The sequence below is a fragment of the Felis catus genome, chromosome B1 (genome assembly GCF_018350175.1).
Source record: "Felis catus isolate Fca126 chromosome B1, F.catus_Fca126_mat1.0, whole genome shotgun sequence".
In the NCBI taxonomy this organism is placed as follows: Eukaryota; Metazoa; Chordata; class Mammalia; order Carnivora; family Felidae; genus Felis; species Felis catus.
In genome coordinates this window covers 41,886,678-41,905,315 of record NC_058371.1, presented here as the reverse complement: position 1 = coordinate 41,905,315, position 18,638 = coordinate 41,886,678, and the positions used below count along the sequence as shown (strand labels likewise).

General features: G+C 36.3%; 1 protein-coding gene across 9 annotated transcripts in view; it reads right to left on the bottom strand.

The window, feature by feature from the left end:
- Positions 1 to 18,638, bottom strand: part of ZMAT4 (zinc finger matrin-type 4) — a 348,048-nt gene that overhangs the window by 156,911 nt on the left and 172,499 nt on the right. For all 9 annotated transcript variants that reach the window (XM_045055515.1, XM_045055517.1, XM_045055518.1 and 6 more), the window contains one exon: positions 394 to 550. In XM_045055515.1, the coding sequence (XP_044911450.1) occupies positions 394 to 550 (157 nt within the window). The remainder of the gene's footprint in view (positions 1 to 393; positions 551 to 18,638) is intronic.

Sequence of the window (18,638 nt, the reverse complement as noted above, 5' to 3'; positions counted from 1 at the left end):
TGAATATACCCACTCTACACAATACACTACCCATTCCATACGGATTACACACTGAAGCTAAGAAGAATAGCATTCCTTACGTAATAGGTATAGTATCTTATATAATATATGATAAATATGATAGACAACATCTTGCAGGATGTAAACAGCCTTGCAAAAGATGCCAGCTGCTGAATTATTAATCTGAAGGAGCCAGGGTGAGAGAATGAGAATGTGCAATTATATATAACCCTCTGATGACAGCAAAGTCTGCTGTCCCATTCCTTTAGGTTTTGAAGGCTATCTACCATTAGGTTCTATTCAGGCAGCCTCTTCTGAAGAAGAAGCACAATTAATGGGATAGGCATGGTTCCTGGACTTCAGTATCTCCCATGATCATTTTCATACACATACCTGTGGTCTTTAATGGGGTTTTCTCTCCTAGCAACAGTTTTAACCTTTTGGCATGGATTTTGCCTTGATAATGTGAGTCAGCCACCACTGCCGAAGTAAAGGACATGTTACAGAGTGTACAGCACTTATTCTTATCCACCATATCAGCATCACTTCCCTGCAAAGAAGAGAGAGAGAGAGAAAACATTAGAGAGAACCCGAAGTCTTAAAATTTCTTTTTTTCCCCATTCCATTCTGTTGCAAATGAGATGTACCAAAAACTTTCTTATTGAATTGTCTAGTTTTTGCTCTGCAACCTTTTTTTATTCATGATAATCATTATCAAACATTTTCAGTTACTGACTTCAACCTACATTTATTTGGTGGCTACTCTTGCCAGACACAGGGAATATAAGACACATGAGCAGATATGAGTTGTCCAAAGAAAAACAGGGCCCACAATTAGGTGAGAGCACATTGTGTCTGGCACCATGAGGGAAATGGTCTCTAATTGCACCCATTATGCTCATTAAAGTAAGTAAAATATCAGAGTTCAGATGACCTGAATTATTTAGCAGAAATTATCATTTGGCATTCAGCTCTGTCTTTCACCAATTTTAGCCTCACCAGGATACATGGCCACATGTTCAAGATTTTCTTTTTTAAGATTTCTTTAGGAAGTTGAACATTTTTCATAATTAACTTGAGTGTATATCATAAAACTATGATGACCATGCTGGCTGAATTTTCTAGGAGAGTGTGTGTAATTTCCTTTTCTTTGGGAAAGGTGATTAGTTAAATATGGCACAGAATACTTAAATCCAGCTTGATTTTTATTCTTTTGTAAGACAATGGAAATGAATCATGATTCAGAAAAAAATAAATCCTTTGTCAGATCATGTGACCTGGCTATTGTGCACAAAGATCACCAATTGCCTATATTATACAAGGGGAAAATGAAAATTTGGGCTCTCCTCCTGCCTAGAGACTGAGAGAAAGGCAGACTCAGATAAGGAGTTAATCTAATCCTCAGTAGAACAGTCATAGCAAAGCATCTTTTTGTTAAAGAGCAGCCTTGGATGAGGATCTGGCCCCACAATAGCCCCTTCTCTTATTCCAAGCAGGCTCAAAGAATGCAATGTAAAATAGCATGAGGAGAGGATGAAGGTGGGGCTAGGATGGGAAAAGGGAATTATATATTTTCTGCAGAACAGTAAGATGTCCAGACTGCTAGAGAGATGTTGCCTTGCAAATTAAGTGGCAGTCAGAAAACTAACTCCTTCCTCCTTATGGCATTCATCGGTAATAGCTCTCATAATTAATGTTCGTCTTTGGGAGAAGTGTAGTGAGGGGTGTGGGGGCACCTACTGCCATTTATTCTCTTGACCTCAGATTATTAAATCTTAGTGTGTCTCCCCAACCCTTTTATCAGAGTTAATGGGTGAGATTTAAGAAATGTTCCGTTTGGAGGTGGGGGCCATTGAGGAAATAGATCCTGTATACAGACGAGGAGCTCCCCTAAAGGTCCTTTCCTGGACAGAGAAAACACTTAGGGCAAGAAACCTGGGTAAGGCATGAGGCTGTGTCCACTGAGTGATCCTTGCTGATGATTTAAAGCTTTGAGTTACTTTGAGTTTTCCCCTTACACTCAGTTAAAATTAAAAAAATCACCAACATTTTTACACCTTTGTGGTATATACTGTGGAAACTAACTGGACTAAGCAGTACAGGAAGAGTTGGTTTTTCGTCACCTACTTTTGCAACCAGGCCTAGGAGATGCCACAGCACCCATGCAGGGGGTAAAGCCCAGGAATATCAGGAAATTACAAATCAGGAAATTACTGAAGAGTTTGAGCCCAGTAAATAAGGAGTGGATACCTCATGAGGGCTGAAAGACCCAACTGGTACTTTACCCTATATGTGAGAGGATATTGGCCTTGCATATAAAAAAGAAGAAAGAAAGAAAAGAAAGAAAGAAAGAAAGAAAGAAAGAAAGAAAGAAAGAAAGAAAGAAAGAAAGAAAGAAAGAGATAGAGAAAGGTTGTCAAAGTGAAAGTGGATACTTAAATTACTCATTTTTCACCTTCTTATACATAAGTCAAAGCACATCATTTTTCTTAAAATTAGGAACAAGATCATAAGCCAAAACTTAACCTACACTTTACACCTATTTACAATCTGTGCATCCCTTCTGCGTTTCTATCAAAAGTGCCAGCCAAGCCTAGCCTTTCTCCCTGTAGTTCTAAGATGTAGACATTTCCACAGAAATGCTAGAAACCCAACAAAGTGGCTGGTGTCAGTATATGAAGTGTACTCAGAAATAGTTTCTAGGGCAAAGAGCTGAATTTAAATTGGATAATGATCAATCGATTTATGATATTCCTTCATTCAACACATTTTTAAGGACCTGCCATATATGTAAGATGCTGTGCTATATGAATATGACTCTCTTCTCTCTTCTTAAGGAGGTTGAGACCAGGAGAATTGGAGAAGGTACTCAGAAAATAAAAAGGAAAATAGTATACTCAAGAAAATACAGTCTCCTATTACACTCACACTCTCCCAATTGTAAAGTAAAACAAAATGAAACAAAACAAAACAAAAAATAAAAGAAACAAACAAAAAAAAGCACTAACATAAATTAAGCCCATTTGTGTAGATTTTCATCAACAAGCCTTTCTCATGCCTGGAATGCTTTTTCTCATCACTTCTTGTCTAATCCAGTCTTTCTAGAATCTGCTTCATGGCTCAGTTTAATCATCACTTCCTTGAGATGAAGCTTTTTCTGCCTCCCTCTGTTGTCCTGCAAAATTGAGCACTGATCTTAGAGTCCTCTATGTGTCCTGTACGTACTTCTTTTATAATAGAACACTGAAGTATTACATGTGTATTTTTTCATATTTGATCTCCTTACAAGCCTACAAAACTTCTTTAAGATCAAGGAAATCATCTCTGAAGGTACTGAAGCCCCAGCACCTGGCACAATGCTTGACACCCAGGGGGACCTACAGATGTTTACTGAATAAGCAGGACTGAGTGTTGGTTTGTAGGATTAATAATTTGCATGATGTGAAGATCAGAAGAGGAGACAGATAATGCAAGGATGTCACGTTGTGAGCCAGAAACTTTCAGACTGTCAGGAAGATGGCCATAAAAAGAACCAGAGGAATCAGCAATTTATAAACTAACTTGTGGGTTCAAGTAGGGGAACATTGTGTCCTAAAATTTGTTAGTTTCATCATAGTTTTAATATATATTCCTAGCTTTCTGCTCTCCTGGGAAATCTCATTCACATAATCATATAGAAGAATCAAATAAGAATAATAGAAGAATAATAGAAGAGAAGAACCAATGGTTAGGCAAGAAAATATCAGGAAATGTAGCTATGTCATAGTTGTAGAAGAAGGACCAAGGGTAAGTGTCTGACAACAGAGAAACTGTAATAGTGCCCTGAGAAGTTAAGCAGCCTTTGAGGCCAGCAGGACATGTTTATTGGATATTTACTGAAGGATCCAATATACCTCACATAAAGCAACCATAAAAACCACCAACTCTGACTATTCTAATGACTCTGGTGGAGACATAACTACCCAGAAAGAATCTCAGTACTAACCAAATAAATGTCTGCAAAGTGCTAGAATTTAATTGTGTATTCTTGGCTATCTAAATCCCAAATTAATGGCTTCTTACAGGTACAGATCATATCATCTTTACTGGAGTCTCCCATTGCACTCTGAGCAATATGGATATATGACTCAGAGCAGAAATTCCATAAAGTTTGATGAACTGACCTCAATGAATACATTTAGAGTTTCTGGCTTAAAGAATTAAAGAATTGGCCCCAAGCTATCAAATAAGTGAAGGGGAATCTAATATTATCCTAAATTATGGGTTTCAAACTGGAAGCAAATTTCAGACTTTTTCAATGTAATGTCTATATTGCTGAAAGAAAAAAAAAAGTTTGTGGAGTATCCTAAGCCTGCATAGTCAAAGCATTTTGCAAAGGTTAGAAGTTTTCAGGAGGATTCAATCAAGGTGGAAAACCCTGGCTGCCTGTGGCCAAAACTCAAGTCTTGAAAGTCCATTTTATGTTTTATAAGTTTTTTTTTTTTACTTAATTCAGATAACTGTCTTCATTCTCCTTCGGGTGCATGCAAAATCTTAACAGAAGGACTTTCACCTCCAGAATGTCAGAGTGAGAAATTCTGTACAATTACTCTCAGCAAAACAACCATAAATGCTAAAGATTATTTTAAAAAATAAAAATAAAAACATTATTGTTGAAGTCTCTGGAAATTATACCAAGAGCAAACAGAAAATTAAGAAATATTTATTCAAAAAATATGTAAGAATAGCAAGAGTCTATGGCACTTTAGAAATAACCCTCTCCCTCCCTACCAACCATCAGGTAAGCATGATAGAAGCTCCATTCTGACTGGCTGTGGTCAAGAAAATAGGGCTCCCTCTCCTATCAGCTTCCAGTTAGGGCATATCAGGAAGGCAGAACACCAACATTAATACCCTTTAGTTCCAAGATGCAGAAGACAAATTCTTGGCAATGTAGCCAAGAGATCAGATATTTTCTTCCCCCTACCCACCCTCATTCCTAGGACAGAAGTTCTCTACTAGGCATAGCAGACCAAGAATTTTGGGACCCTGACTGCAATTGCTTCAACTTATTTGTAGGACACGGGTTCAATGTCAGGAGAGACAAACTGATAAGACTAGACCCTGCCATTTCTGCCTAGCTAATAAAGCAAGGTTGTCATTCTGGTACAAATAAGCCACTGTCCCTGTTCCCTACTCTGCAGCAAAGGCTCAGAAATTTTTCCATAAGAACAGAAAGTTCCTAAACCCTCTCCAAAGGAACTGACTTTGTTTGAAATAGAGTATTGAAAGGTTTAAGCCTAAGGTTCCTCTCAAAAAGAATGGAGACTTCGGTGGTAAGCAATTAAGAGAAAGCTGATAGCTCCATTAGAGCAACAAGCTAAACCATAGGCTCGCTAACTTACCAGAGAGAACGAGGGAGATAGCTCAGGGGAGGCTTTCTGGAGTCAGAACAAACTTCAAAGACTTGACTCAAAAACTAGCCTCACAAAAAATACAATATTTAATTAGATCACAGTGTGCAGCATTTACACTCCAGGGCATTGACAAAAACAATAGAGCAATCATCGAGCAATTAGCACAGCCTAAAAGATGGAGTATTATTCCAGTAGTGGCAGGCAGCTTAATAGAGATCAGAGAAAGAAACAGTCAAAGAGAGTCCTATACAAATCACTGCCATCCCACAGTGACTGTCTCATTCCTAAGGCTGAGCCTCTGAGCAGTGACAGTAATGGCTGCATATCATGGGAAAGTATACACTATTAAAATAGCCTAGCCAAGACATCGGACAAATAAATAAGCAAACAACAACAAAAACAAACCCTGGAACAGGAATGAATCAGTATCCAGCATCACTACAAATATATAAACTAAAATATTCAGTTCTTGACAATAGCAACGATTATAAAAATGCAAGAAACCTACACACATGAAAACAACAGTAAGGGTTCAGATGTTAAATTTAACTGACAGAGACTTCAAAGATTTGAACAATTACAAATGTGTTCAAAAAATTACAGGAAATCATGCTTAAGGAAGTAATGGAAGGTGTGATGACGATGTGTCATCAAATAAAGAATATCAACGAATGGGGCACCTGGGTGGTTTAGTTGATTAAGTGTCCAACTTTGGCTCAGGTCATGATTTCACAGTTCGTGAGTTTGAGCCCCATATCAGGCTCTGTGCTGACAGCTTGGAGCCTGGATCCTGCTTCAGATTCTGTGTCTCCCTCTCTCTGCCCCCTCCCTAGCTTGCGCTCTATCTCTCTCTCTCTCTGTCAAAAATAAATAAACATTTTAAAAATTTTAGTAAAAGAATATCAGTGAAGAAACAGAAATTACATCAAAGAATCAGATAGAAATTCTAGAGTTAAAAAGTACAGTAAATAAAATGAAAAATTCACTACAGGGGTTTTGTAATAGATGTGAACTTACAGAAGAAAGAGTTGGTGAACTTGAAGATATATCAATAGAGATTATGCAATCCAAGAGGAGAGAGAAAAAAAATAAAGAAAATTGAATACATCTTCAGAGAAATGTGCAACACTATTAAGTATACCAACATGCGCATAAAATAGTAATACCAGAAGAAGAGAAAGAGAAAATAACAGAAAAAAAATATTCATAGAAATAACGACTGAAACCCTCCAAAATTTGAAGAAAAACATCCATATACACGTCGAAGAAATGCAACAAAATTCAAGCAGAATAAGTACAAAATTATCTATACCCAAAAACATCACAGTAAAAATGCTGAAAGCCAAAACTAAGGGGAAAGTCTGAAGTAGCAGAGTAAGAGAACTCATCACATACAAGGGAACCACAATAAGAATAGCAGCTAATTTCATATCAGAAACACTAGAGGCCAGAAGTCAGAAGGGTAGCATATTCATAGCACTGAAAGAAAAAGAAATCCATCAAACAAACAAACAAACAAAAACTTTCAAAAACTTAGGTGAAATAAAGACATTTAGAGATTTTTTTTTTAACTAAGAGAATTTGTTATTAACAGATCCACTTTATGGGAAATACTAAATCAAATTCTTCAGGCTAAAAGCAAGTGACATCAGAAAACAATTTAAATTCTTATGAAAAGAAAAGAAAGGCAAATATGTAGTTATAAAAAAACAGTATAAATGCAAATCTCTTCTTTCTTTTATTAACTAATTGAAGAGTATATATACAAAATATTTATTTTTTATATTTGGGCCAATAACATATACAAATATAATGTATTGATAATAGCAACACTAAAGAGAGTAGGTGGAAGCAAACCTGTGCCAGAGCAAGGCAATGACACCATATTGAAATTGTCAAATCCACAGGAACAAATGACGAGAATCAGAAAGGGTAAATAAGAAGGTTAATATAACAAACGCTGAAATATAGCTTGCTCATGTTGTTTTTCTCAGCTTCTTTGAAACATATAAAATTGCATAGATTAACAATTATTACAATATAATGCAGGGTTTATAATAGAAATAGATCCAATTTGCATAATAACAATAGCACAAAAAGGGGGAACAGAAAAAACAGCAATACAGGAGTAACATTTCTATATCTGGGTACAATTAAGCTAGGATAAATTTCTGATAAGTCAAGATGTATAGGGTAAGCCTTAAAGCAACCACTAAAGAAAAAGTCCAAAATAATATATGGAATAGTCACTAAAACAGTTAAAATGTGGCAGTACAAAATATTTTCTTCAGGCAAAAGAAAGTAGTAAAGAAGAAATAAGAGGAAAAAAAAGACACGATTACTACATAAAAATGAAAAGTAAAATGGTAGACATAAATCCAACTGCAGCAAAAATAACACTATATTTGAAAATAATATAAATTTAATCAAAATATAGTAATGATAAGATTGGATAAAAAGGAAAATATGACTAATCTACATGTTTTCTAGGGTAGATAACACTTTAACTTCAATGATACAGATAGATAAAAGTTAAAAGATTTAAAAGCTATATCAGGCAAACAGCATCCACAAGAAAGTTGTAGCAGCTATACTATCAAAGTATAACTTTAAAACAAAATTTATACTAGCGATAAAGAGGGACATTGTGTAATGATTAGAGTGCTGAGCCATCAGGAAGACGCAATAATTATATATATGCATGCCTATAACAACACAGAAAATTCAGGAAGCAAAAACTGACAGAAACAAAGGGAGAGCTAGACAATTCTATACATGTTTGTTAGGTCAAGTTGTTTTATGTCTTTTCAGTCCTTCTATTCCCTTATTAATTTTCTGCCTAGTCATTCTGCCCATTATTGAAAGTGTGGTATACTGGTCTCCTTACTTTATTTGAAAATAATATAAATTTAAAAGTTTGCAAAGGATCTGAATAGACATTTCTACAAAGATATACAAAGGACCAGTACAACATAACAATATGCTTGACATCATTCACCATCAGGAAAATGCAAATCAAACCACAAGGAGACATCACTTCATAACCACCAGGATGGTGAGAATGAAAAAGGCAGGTAATAAAAAGCATTAGCACGGACGTGGAGAATTAGGAGCCCTCACACAGCTGGCAAGAATGTAAAATTCAGCAGCCCACACTGGAAAACCATCTTCAAAAGTTGAGACATAGAGTTACCATATGACCCAACAACTCCATTTCTAGGTATAGTCAACCTTTGTCATTCACACATAGGCATTTGTTAATTTACCTACTTGCAAATACTTACGTGTGGTTACACAAATCAATACTTATGGCTTTTTTGTCATCATTCACGGGCATGTGTGGAGAGACCAAAAGTTTGAGTCACCTGACATACATGATCCCAGCTGAGGTTGAACAAGGCAATGTTCTGCCTTCTTATCTTTTATATTATAAACAAGTGTTATTTTCATGGTGTATTTAGTGCCACATTTTTTGCATTTTGTGCTTTTTGTTGGTGATTTTACTGCCTAAAATGATCCCCAAGAGTAATGCTGAAGTGCTGTCTAGTGTTCGGAAGCACAGGAAGATCATGGTGTTCTTTACAGAGTAAACACATGTGTTAAATAAGTTTTATTCAGGCATGAGTAATGGTGATGCTGGCTGTGAGTTCCACGTTAATTGATAATACTGTACATCCAGAATAAGGAAGAGGAAATTTGTTGATGTGAATGTAAAACCACTCCAGAAAGTTCTATGACAAAGCTATGGGAAAGATGGAAAAGTGGCTAAATTTGTGGATTCATGAACCAATAATGGATAGTGAAAGCATAATTGACAGCATTGTTATAAAGCTAAAAGCCAGTGGGATTTACCACCTTACTCAGAGTCAGGAAAGTTTAAGAGTCTTCTCAGCTAGGGTTTTATTGCAAAGAAATAGTACACATAATCAATCATTTGTAAAGAATATATTAAATAAGGCATCTTTAAATAGAAACACTCATAAAACAAGTTTATGTATTGATCCGTGGACAGAAGTCTTGTGACCAGCAACTTGCAGGCACTTAACCCTGTATTCCCTCTAGAAGCAATGGCTCAGTATTTACTCATTCCGAGTTGGTGACTTTATACAGCATAACAACCATGAAAAATGAGAAATGAATGTATATTCCATTCAAGAGAAATAAAAATACATGTCTACCTAAAAATTTGTACATAAATATTCATAGCAGTATACTTTATAATAGCCCAGAAGTGGAAACAGCCCATGTGGCCATCAACTGAAGAACAGGTAAATAAAATGTGCTGTATCCATACAATGGCATATTAACAGGAAAAAAAATTGTTGAGTGCTGACACATGCCTGCAACACACATGAACCTTGAAAACAGTATGCTAAGTGAAAAAAGCCAATCACAAAAGATCATACATTGTATGATTCCCTTTATGTGAAATTTTCAGAATAGAAAGATCTAGAATTCAGAAAGTAGATTAGTGACTGTCAAGGAGTAGGAGAGCAGGGAGGGAGATGTTAGGGAAGATTGGGAACAAACACTAAGGGGGTTTCTTTCTAGTGATGATGATGCTCAACTTTATTTGGTGATAGTTATACTACTGAATATACAAAAACCCTTGAATCGCACACTTTAAATAGGTGAATTCTATGATATATGAGTTATACCTCAATAAAGCTGTTATAGAAAAAAAAACCTTAAGAGATGTCATTTAAATGATTTCAAAAGTCTAAAGAAATGACACTAGAAGCCTAACTTTCCTTTTTTTTTTCTGGGCATTTTCTGCTTGGAGGAAGATCCATTGAAAAAGGAAAAAATAATGTGAATCATTTTGTTCATGTGGGCTCCTTTGTAATACTTGGAATTCCTCTGAGTACTAGCTGGCTACCCTTGGAATGCTGGTCATTGATGTCTATTTTGGCTAAAGGCATTTTAAGGCCATCATGGAACTCTACCTGCAGCTGCTACGAAGCTACACCTTCAGGCAAGAGCCATCCGAAAGCCCCTGCTAGAGACAGAAGTAACTGAACTTCTCAGTGCATGCCCTGTAGTATGAAGAAATGTCTAACACATGAAAATATTTCCAGTGTGATGCATGTTGTTGCATATACTCTGATATTTAACTTTGAAAAGAGGCAGGAATAGGAAGAATGTCTCTTTCCCTTCTCTCCTCCTTTATGGGGACCTAAAGACCCAGCAGTCATGCTTCTTGCCTGACTGCGGGATCTTGAGCAATCTTGTCTTCCCCTGTCTCTCCCATGTGTCCTGTTCCACTCCATTTAGGTCATGCTGTTCTCTCTCCTCCCAGTCTATTTCAATCACATCCAGACGTCAAGGTCCATTTTATCCAGGAGCCCTTTCAAGATTTCTGTGAACTTCGCCTACATCTTCACTGTTGACGTCTCCCCATCCTTAGTATCTGTGCTGTAAATTTTGATTAGATCTTGGTCTTTGTTTTTTGAGTATTTTTTTTCTTTTTTTGATGTTTATTTATTTTTGAGAGAGAGGGAGAGAAAAAGAGAATATGGGTGGGGGAGGGGCAGAGAGAGAAGGAGACAGAGGATTTGAAGTGGGCTCTGTGCTGAGAGCTGAAAGTCCGATGCAGGGCTCAAATTCACAAACCATGAGATCATGACCTGAGCCATGCTCCAATGCTTACCTGACTAAGCCACCCAGGTGCGCCCCTTATTAGTGTTTTTTAGAATCATCTCTCCAAAAACATCTTGAAGACAAGATTAATTTAGGAATTATACTTCCCTCCATCTCCATTGTCTGCCATGGGTCTGGATACATACAGGAGACTTGATAAACAAGACATTCTCAAGTTGCTGAAGGAATGACTTGAAGTGACCATCCATTAACCAATTCTACCTCAGTCATGCAAATCTGTATCCCACATAAAATAACCTCCCCTTTGCTCTTTTATCAACATTATTGCTTTGTCTCAGGAAAAGACAAATGTCACTGGGCATAAAGTTCATACCCAATACTGATATGTATATAGTGGAAATAGCATGTTATAGTGTGACTTTGCCCACATAAGGATGGGTTCTGCTGGCTAAAAGTGGGTGGTGTCGGGATAGCCTATGGAAAAGGTGCAATGTCTCCATCTGCAGAGTCCACTTTAAAGCCAGCATGAGTGTTGTTTTCCACCATCCACCATTAACTAGAAAGATACATACCCTGTCACTTGGATAGAAACCACACACTCAGTGGATAAAAATCCTCCATTTCCATGGTACTGGTGGGAAATGGTCATTTTGACAATAAAAGAAAGAGAGAAGGAAGATTTTCTACTCAGGAGGGATATAGAATTCGCTGTGTGCATTTGGTATTTGGAAGGCATTGGTTTGTTTTTCAGTCACTGAAGAAATATTTAAACAGATGGTAACAGTACTTATAAGACCCCAAAAGGGAGAAATTAGCCAGGGCTCCTGAGAGAGGATAAATACATAAGTTAGATAAGCCCCACTAACAAAGAGAAGTAGCTAACAAAATTGTTACCAATAAACAGATGTGCCAGAGAGAACAAAGATGGCGTGAGAGGCAGTTGGGAAGACGAGAAGACAAATGTCTAAAAACACTGGACATATCAAAATCTACCAAATGAAAGGTTTTATTGCCTGTTTGGGACATCACTTTAAGATTTAGATGGTGATGAAGCAACCTTAAAATTGTAATCGAATCCATGCCAGAGAGATCTCCTTCATGGCGGCACTATTCACCATCATCATGAACACCCTCAGACTCCAAATATCAGCACAGCTGCCATTTTCTGAGAATCATATGTTCCAAGCATTATATTGGGTGCCTTATAAACTGTGTCACATGTAGCTTTCATAATCATCCCCAGATAAGTTTAAGATTTATTCCTCTTTCCTTTTCCCTCATCTCCTAAACATAATGTATCCCCAAATCTGGTAAACTTGTCCTCCAAATTACATCCCCAAACTGTCTCTCAACCCACTTTTATGTTCTTTTCCCCTTTTTTCTGTTCAAGCCTGAGTGCCTCTCCACTGCATGCCCCTCTTTTACACTCTTCACAACACCTATTTTGCATTCTAAGATTATATGGTTTTGATATTTAAAATCTCTCATTTATTATCTATCTCCTACCACTAAATTATTCAATACTATATGCCCAGTATCTAGAACAGCACTGTCATAGAGTATATAGCTTAAGCCATAAATATGGTCACATTTAAATTTTCTAATAGCCATATTAAAAAAAATTTAAAAACTACTGAAATTATTTTTTAAATATATTTTTTATTTAGTCCAATATATCCAAATTCTTTTTCTTTCAACATGTATTCAACATAAACATTTTTTTTATTTGGGGTGCCTGGGTGGCTCAGTCGGTTGAGCATCTGACTATGGCTCACGTCATGATCTCACGGTTGATGTGTTCGAGCCCCGCATCAGGCTCTGTGCTGACAGCTCAGAGCCTGGAGCCTGCTTCAGATTCTGTGTCTCCCTCTTTCTCTGCCCCTCCCCCACTCATGCTCTGTCGCTCTCTGTCTCAAAAATAAATAAATATTAATTTTTTAATTTATTATTTTATTTGTTTATTTGTTTTTAAATATAATTTATTGTAAAGTTAGCTAACATATAGTGTATGCAGTGTTCTCTTGGTTTCAGGGGTAGATTCCTGTGATTCATCACTCATACACAACACCCAGTGCTCATCCCAACAAGTGTCCTACTCACTGCCCATCACCTATTTTCCCCTCCCCTGTTCCTCACCCTCATCAACCCTCAGTTTCTTCTCTGTTTTTAAGAGTCACTTATGGTTTGTCTCCCTTTTTGTTTGAAACTATTTCTCCCCTTCCCTTCTCCTGTGGTTTTCTGTTAAGTTTCTCAAATTTCATGTATGAGTGAAAACATATGACATCTGTCTTTCTCTGACTGACTTATTACACTTAGCATAATCCAGTTCTATCCATGGTGCTGCAAATGACAGGATTTCATTCTTTCTCATTGTCAAGTAGTAGTCTATTGTTTATATAAACCACATCTTCTTTATCCACTCATCAGTGATGAACATGTGGGTTCTTTCCATAATTTGGTTACTGTTGAAAGTGCTGCTATAAACATTGAGGTACATGTGCCCCTATGAATCAGCACTCCTGTACCCTTTGGATAAATTCCTAGTAGTACTATTGCTGGGTCATAGACTAGTTCTATTTTAAAATTTTTGAGGAATCTCCACACTGTTTTCTAGAATGGCTGCACCAGTTTGTATGCCTGCCAACAGTCCAAGTGGGTTCCTGTTTCTCCACATCCTTGCCAGCATCTTTTGTTTCCTGAGTTGTTAATTTTAGTCATTCTGACTGGTGTGAGGTGGTATCTCAATGTAGTTTTGATTTGTATTTCGCTGATGATGAGTGATGTTGAGCATGTTTTTCATGTATCTGTTGGCCATCTGGATGTCTTCTTGGGAAAAGTTTCTCTTCATGTCTTCTGCCCATTTCTTCACTGGATTATTTGTTTTTCAGGTGTTGAGTTTGGTAGTTCTTTATAGATTTTGGATACTAACCCTTGATCCAATATGTCATTTGCAAATATCTTCTCCCATTCCGTTGGTTGCCTTTTAGTTTTGTTGATTGTTTCCTTTGCAGTGCAGAAGCTTTTTATTTTGATGAGGTCACAATAGTTGATTTTTGCTTTTATTTCCCTTGCCTTTGGAGACATGTTGACTAAGAAGTTGCTGTGGCTGAGGTCAAAGACGTTGTTGCCTGTTTTCTCCTCTAGGGTTTTGATGGTTTCCTGTCTCACATTTAGGTCTTTCATCCATTTTGAGTTTATTTTTGTGTATGATGTGAGAAAGTGATCCAGTTTCATTCTTCTACATGTTGATGTCCAGTTCTCCCAGCACCATTTGCTACAGAGACTCTTTTTCTATGGATACTCTTTCCTGCTTTGTCAAAGATTAGTTGGCCATACATTTGTGGGTCCAATTCTGGGTTCTGTATTCTATACCATTGGTCTATGTGTCTGCTTCTGTGCCAGTACCAAGCTGCCTTTATGATTACAGCTTTGTGATGGAGGCTAAAGTCCAGGATTGTGGCGCCTCCTGCTTTGGTTTTCTTTTTCAGCATTACTTTGGCTATTTGGAGTCTTTTGTGGTTCCATAAAAATTTTAGGATTGTTTGTTCTAGCTCTGAGAAGAATGCTGGTGCAATTTTGATCGGAATTACACTGAATGTGTAGATTTCTTTGGGTGGCATTGACATTTTAACAATATTTGTTCTTCCAATCCATGAGCATGGAATGCTTTTCCATTTCTTTGTGTCTTCAATTTCTCATAACCTTTCTATAGTTTTCACCATATAGATCTTTTACATATTTGGTTAGGTTTATTCCTAGGTATTTTATGGTTCCTGGTGAAATTATAAAAGGAATAGATTTCTTGATTTCTCTTCCTGTTGCTTCATTATTGGTGTAGAGAAATGTAACCGATTTTTGTACATTGATTTTGTATCCTGTGACTTTGCTGAATTTATATATCAGTTCTAGCAGCTTTTTGGTGGAGTCTTTTGGGTTTTCATTCAACATAAAAATTATTAATGAGGTATTTCATATTCTTTTTCTCGTACTAAGATTTTAAAATCTGGCATATATTTTACACTTACAGCACATATCAATTCAAATTATTAACATTTCAAATGTCCATTGGCTTCATGGGATAGGAGCTACTAGATTGGACAGAATAGCTCTAGAATATAGTAATTATTAAATATTATTTGAATTTAAAAAGTAAAAGGGTAAAAAGTAAAGGGTTAGTGAATAAATAAATGAATAAATTCCCATTTTTACAGATCAGGAAAATGAAATTTGCCAATCTGTGATACTTTTAGAATGTGGGAGAGCTGACTTTTGAATTCTTGCCTGGCTAAATTCAAAGTGGTACTATTTCCATCATACTGCACTGGCATCTTGGGTCTGTCTTCTCATCAAAAACTTTCAAGAGCTCTTTATTAAAGAAAAATAAATTCCTTATCATGACATTTAAAGCGCACTACCAAATAACTCTCAGTACACTTTTCTAGTCTTTCTCCCCAGCACTGCTTTTCACACATAATATGCTCCAAGAAAACTGATTTCTTCAAGGTCAGGAACACAAAGGACCTTGCCAGGAGGGTAGCTCAAAATCTCAGCTTTAAATTTCTCTGCTCCTCAGCTCATAGCTGCTTGCCCATGTTGTGCACTGCAAGTGAGTGAAGATTTGATCCATCGGGTCTCATTTTTCTATCAGGTTAAAGAGCAATACTCTTGCTCACTAGACTAAGCTCCTTTCTTATCTCTCCTTATTATCTCTCCCCCAGCACAGCACCTGGCACTTAGTAGCTACCAAAATTGTTGAATAAGTATATGATGGAAAAAATACCAATAAATGAACTCTAGTTATCCTCCAATTATATTGAGTACATCCCTATGTATCCTTGTTCATACGGCTCATCCCACCCAGAAATCCCCCACTTTCTCCATAGGTAAATGTTATTCAAACACCATCTCCTTCATAAAGCCTTCACCAGTACTCCCCACCACAGAAAGCGAGACTTCATTCTTCCTCCATGCCTGCACAACTTCATTTAACCCTCTCCCCACACACTAATACCATTAGTATACATCTTATTATCTCTTATGGAATATTAATTCCTTTGGCTAAAAATGTCTCATCCCAAGCCTCCAGCACAGTGTTTTGTGGCATGTGGTATGAAATACATAAAATATTAAATTGGAGAGGAGCAAATGGTTTCAAAAGACACCAGATTAGGGGCACCTGGGTGGCTCAGTTGGTTAAGAGGCCAACTTCAGCTCAGGTCATGATCTCATGGTTCTTGAGTTTAAGCCCCACGTGGAGCTCTGTGCTGACAGCTCAGAGCCTGGGGCCTTCTTTGGGTTCTGTGTCTCCCTCTCTCTGTCCCTCCCACATTCATGTTCTATCTCTCTCTCTCTCTCAAAAATAAACAAACATTTTTAAAAAGATACCAGTTGAAGCTCTGTCTTTAAATGTACTGCATGTCACTTACAATTACTGAGTCTGAAATGTCTCCCTGTTATATGGGAAACAAAATCTACCCTATCTGTGAGGTAAAAGTCAGAATAAAAGAATGCAATATATGCTTTGTCGTTTAGAAAGTTCTATTCTAATGATATACACACACACACATATATATACACATATATATACATATATATAGTCTAGTGATATAACATATACATATATATGGGTTGAAATGGACTAAAAATTGAGTACATATTACCTTTTTGTATCTTCTTGATGGAGCTTAATTATACCTGACAATTTTCTCACTTTTTTACTGGTGAACATGTGTAATGCCTATCTTTATTCATTATAATATATGCTTCTTGAGGGCAGGAATTTTGTTTTCTTCAGAGGTATATCCTCAGGGTCTGTAAAAGGACCTGTCATAGGTCATTTAATAAATATCTGATGATTGATGAAAATATATATGCAAACAAAATAAAATGAGGATTTTGAGATGTTGGCAGTTTTTTTTTTAATTTCTCTAAATCCCCCAATAAAAACAGAACTGGATAGACAAAGAAGAATCCCACAAAAATATTTATTACAAAACTAGGTGACAAGATATTTCTATAAACCTCAAAATGCAAGGGTAAAATAGAAACCAACAAAAGTTATAAAGACACTGTAGGATATCGGCCTGTGTGCAAGAACATAAAGTGAAGCAATGGGGCACCTGATGGACCTCAGAGCACTAAAACCTCTAATAGCCAGTAAGTGCTCATGACGAAGTCACCTTCCATTGCTTCTATTTCAAAGAAAATTAGGAAACTTCCAGAAAACAATATGAGAGATGAAAGAGATGAATGAGAAAATTCACAAGGGCAGTATAAGAACCACAAAAACAGTTGGAAATAAAAGAATAAATCATTTGAGAAATAAAGACTAAACAAGAAGAAACAGAATATGAATACACATAATGAATAATTCTCTAAGAGAAATAGAAGGCAAAATGGAGGAAAATATTTAAAATTTTTAAAGAGGAGATACAATGAGATTCTATAGTAAATCACAAATTAAAGAAAGACAAACATCATTCAATATATCAATAATAAAAATCCTTGAAAAAGAAAGCCAAAGAAAAGGGAGAAAGCAAGTACACTGGTATTTCCTAAAATTAAAATTAAGAAAAGTATACATTAAAAGAGCATACCTGAAGGTTGATTCAGAATGACTATTGAATTTTAGAGCAACATTTTTAAAGTTTAGTTGAGCCTCAGAGAAAATTACTTATTCATAGAAAAATAAAATTCAGTCACCCTCAGACTTTTCAACTGCAATGTTTTATTCCAAAAACAAATGGGGTAATATATTTTACATTCTCAAGAAATGTGAGCCTAAGTTTTTATATCCAGCAAAACTGACATTTAAATTTAAAAGGCCAAAGTGAAAACAGACAAGAACTCAGGTAACATTGTTTTAATGAGCCTTTCTTGTTGTTGTGCCCATTGGAATATGATTCAAATAACCAAAATGACTAGAGAGACATCAATATAAGAATTAATGATAGGGTGATAGATATATAATGACTGAAAGAATCAAGATGAATGGAGGTTCATACATATAATTTTGTTTAATTATTTATTTATTTTGAGAGAGAGAGGGAGAGTGCAAGCAGGATAGAGGCAGACAGAGATGGAGAGAGTGAATTCCAAGCAGAGTCCTCATCATCAGCTCAGAGCCCAATGTGGGCCTTGACCTCAGGAACCTGAGCCAAGATCTAAGCCAAGATCAAGAGTCAGATGCCCAACAGACTGAGCCACCCAGGCATCTCTGGAGGTTCATATATATAAATGGACGTTGGTATATAGTACGTAATCCCTGTATGCTCAGATAATGTAGATATAGTTTTATAATTTAAAAATAGGGAGAGCGTGTGCTGTGAAAATAGATTTGTCAGTTAGTATTAATATGGTTATTTTGTAGGATGTTATATGTGTAATATTAGATAGAGTAAGTGAGTACTTTTGGGATATTCCAATTTTGTCATTTCCTGAGTCTTTAACACTCAAGATGCTCAACGTGGAAAAAGAGTAAACAGAAGAATATGGGAGAGTAAGCACAAAAGTGTAATCATGATTGAATTGGAAAAATCAGTATTTACTCATGAGGTAGTGGGTAAATATATATATATATATATATATATATATATATATATATATATGTATATATATATATATATATATATATATATATAG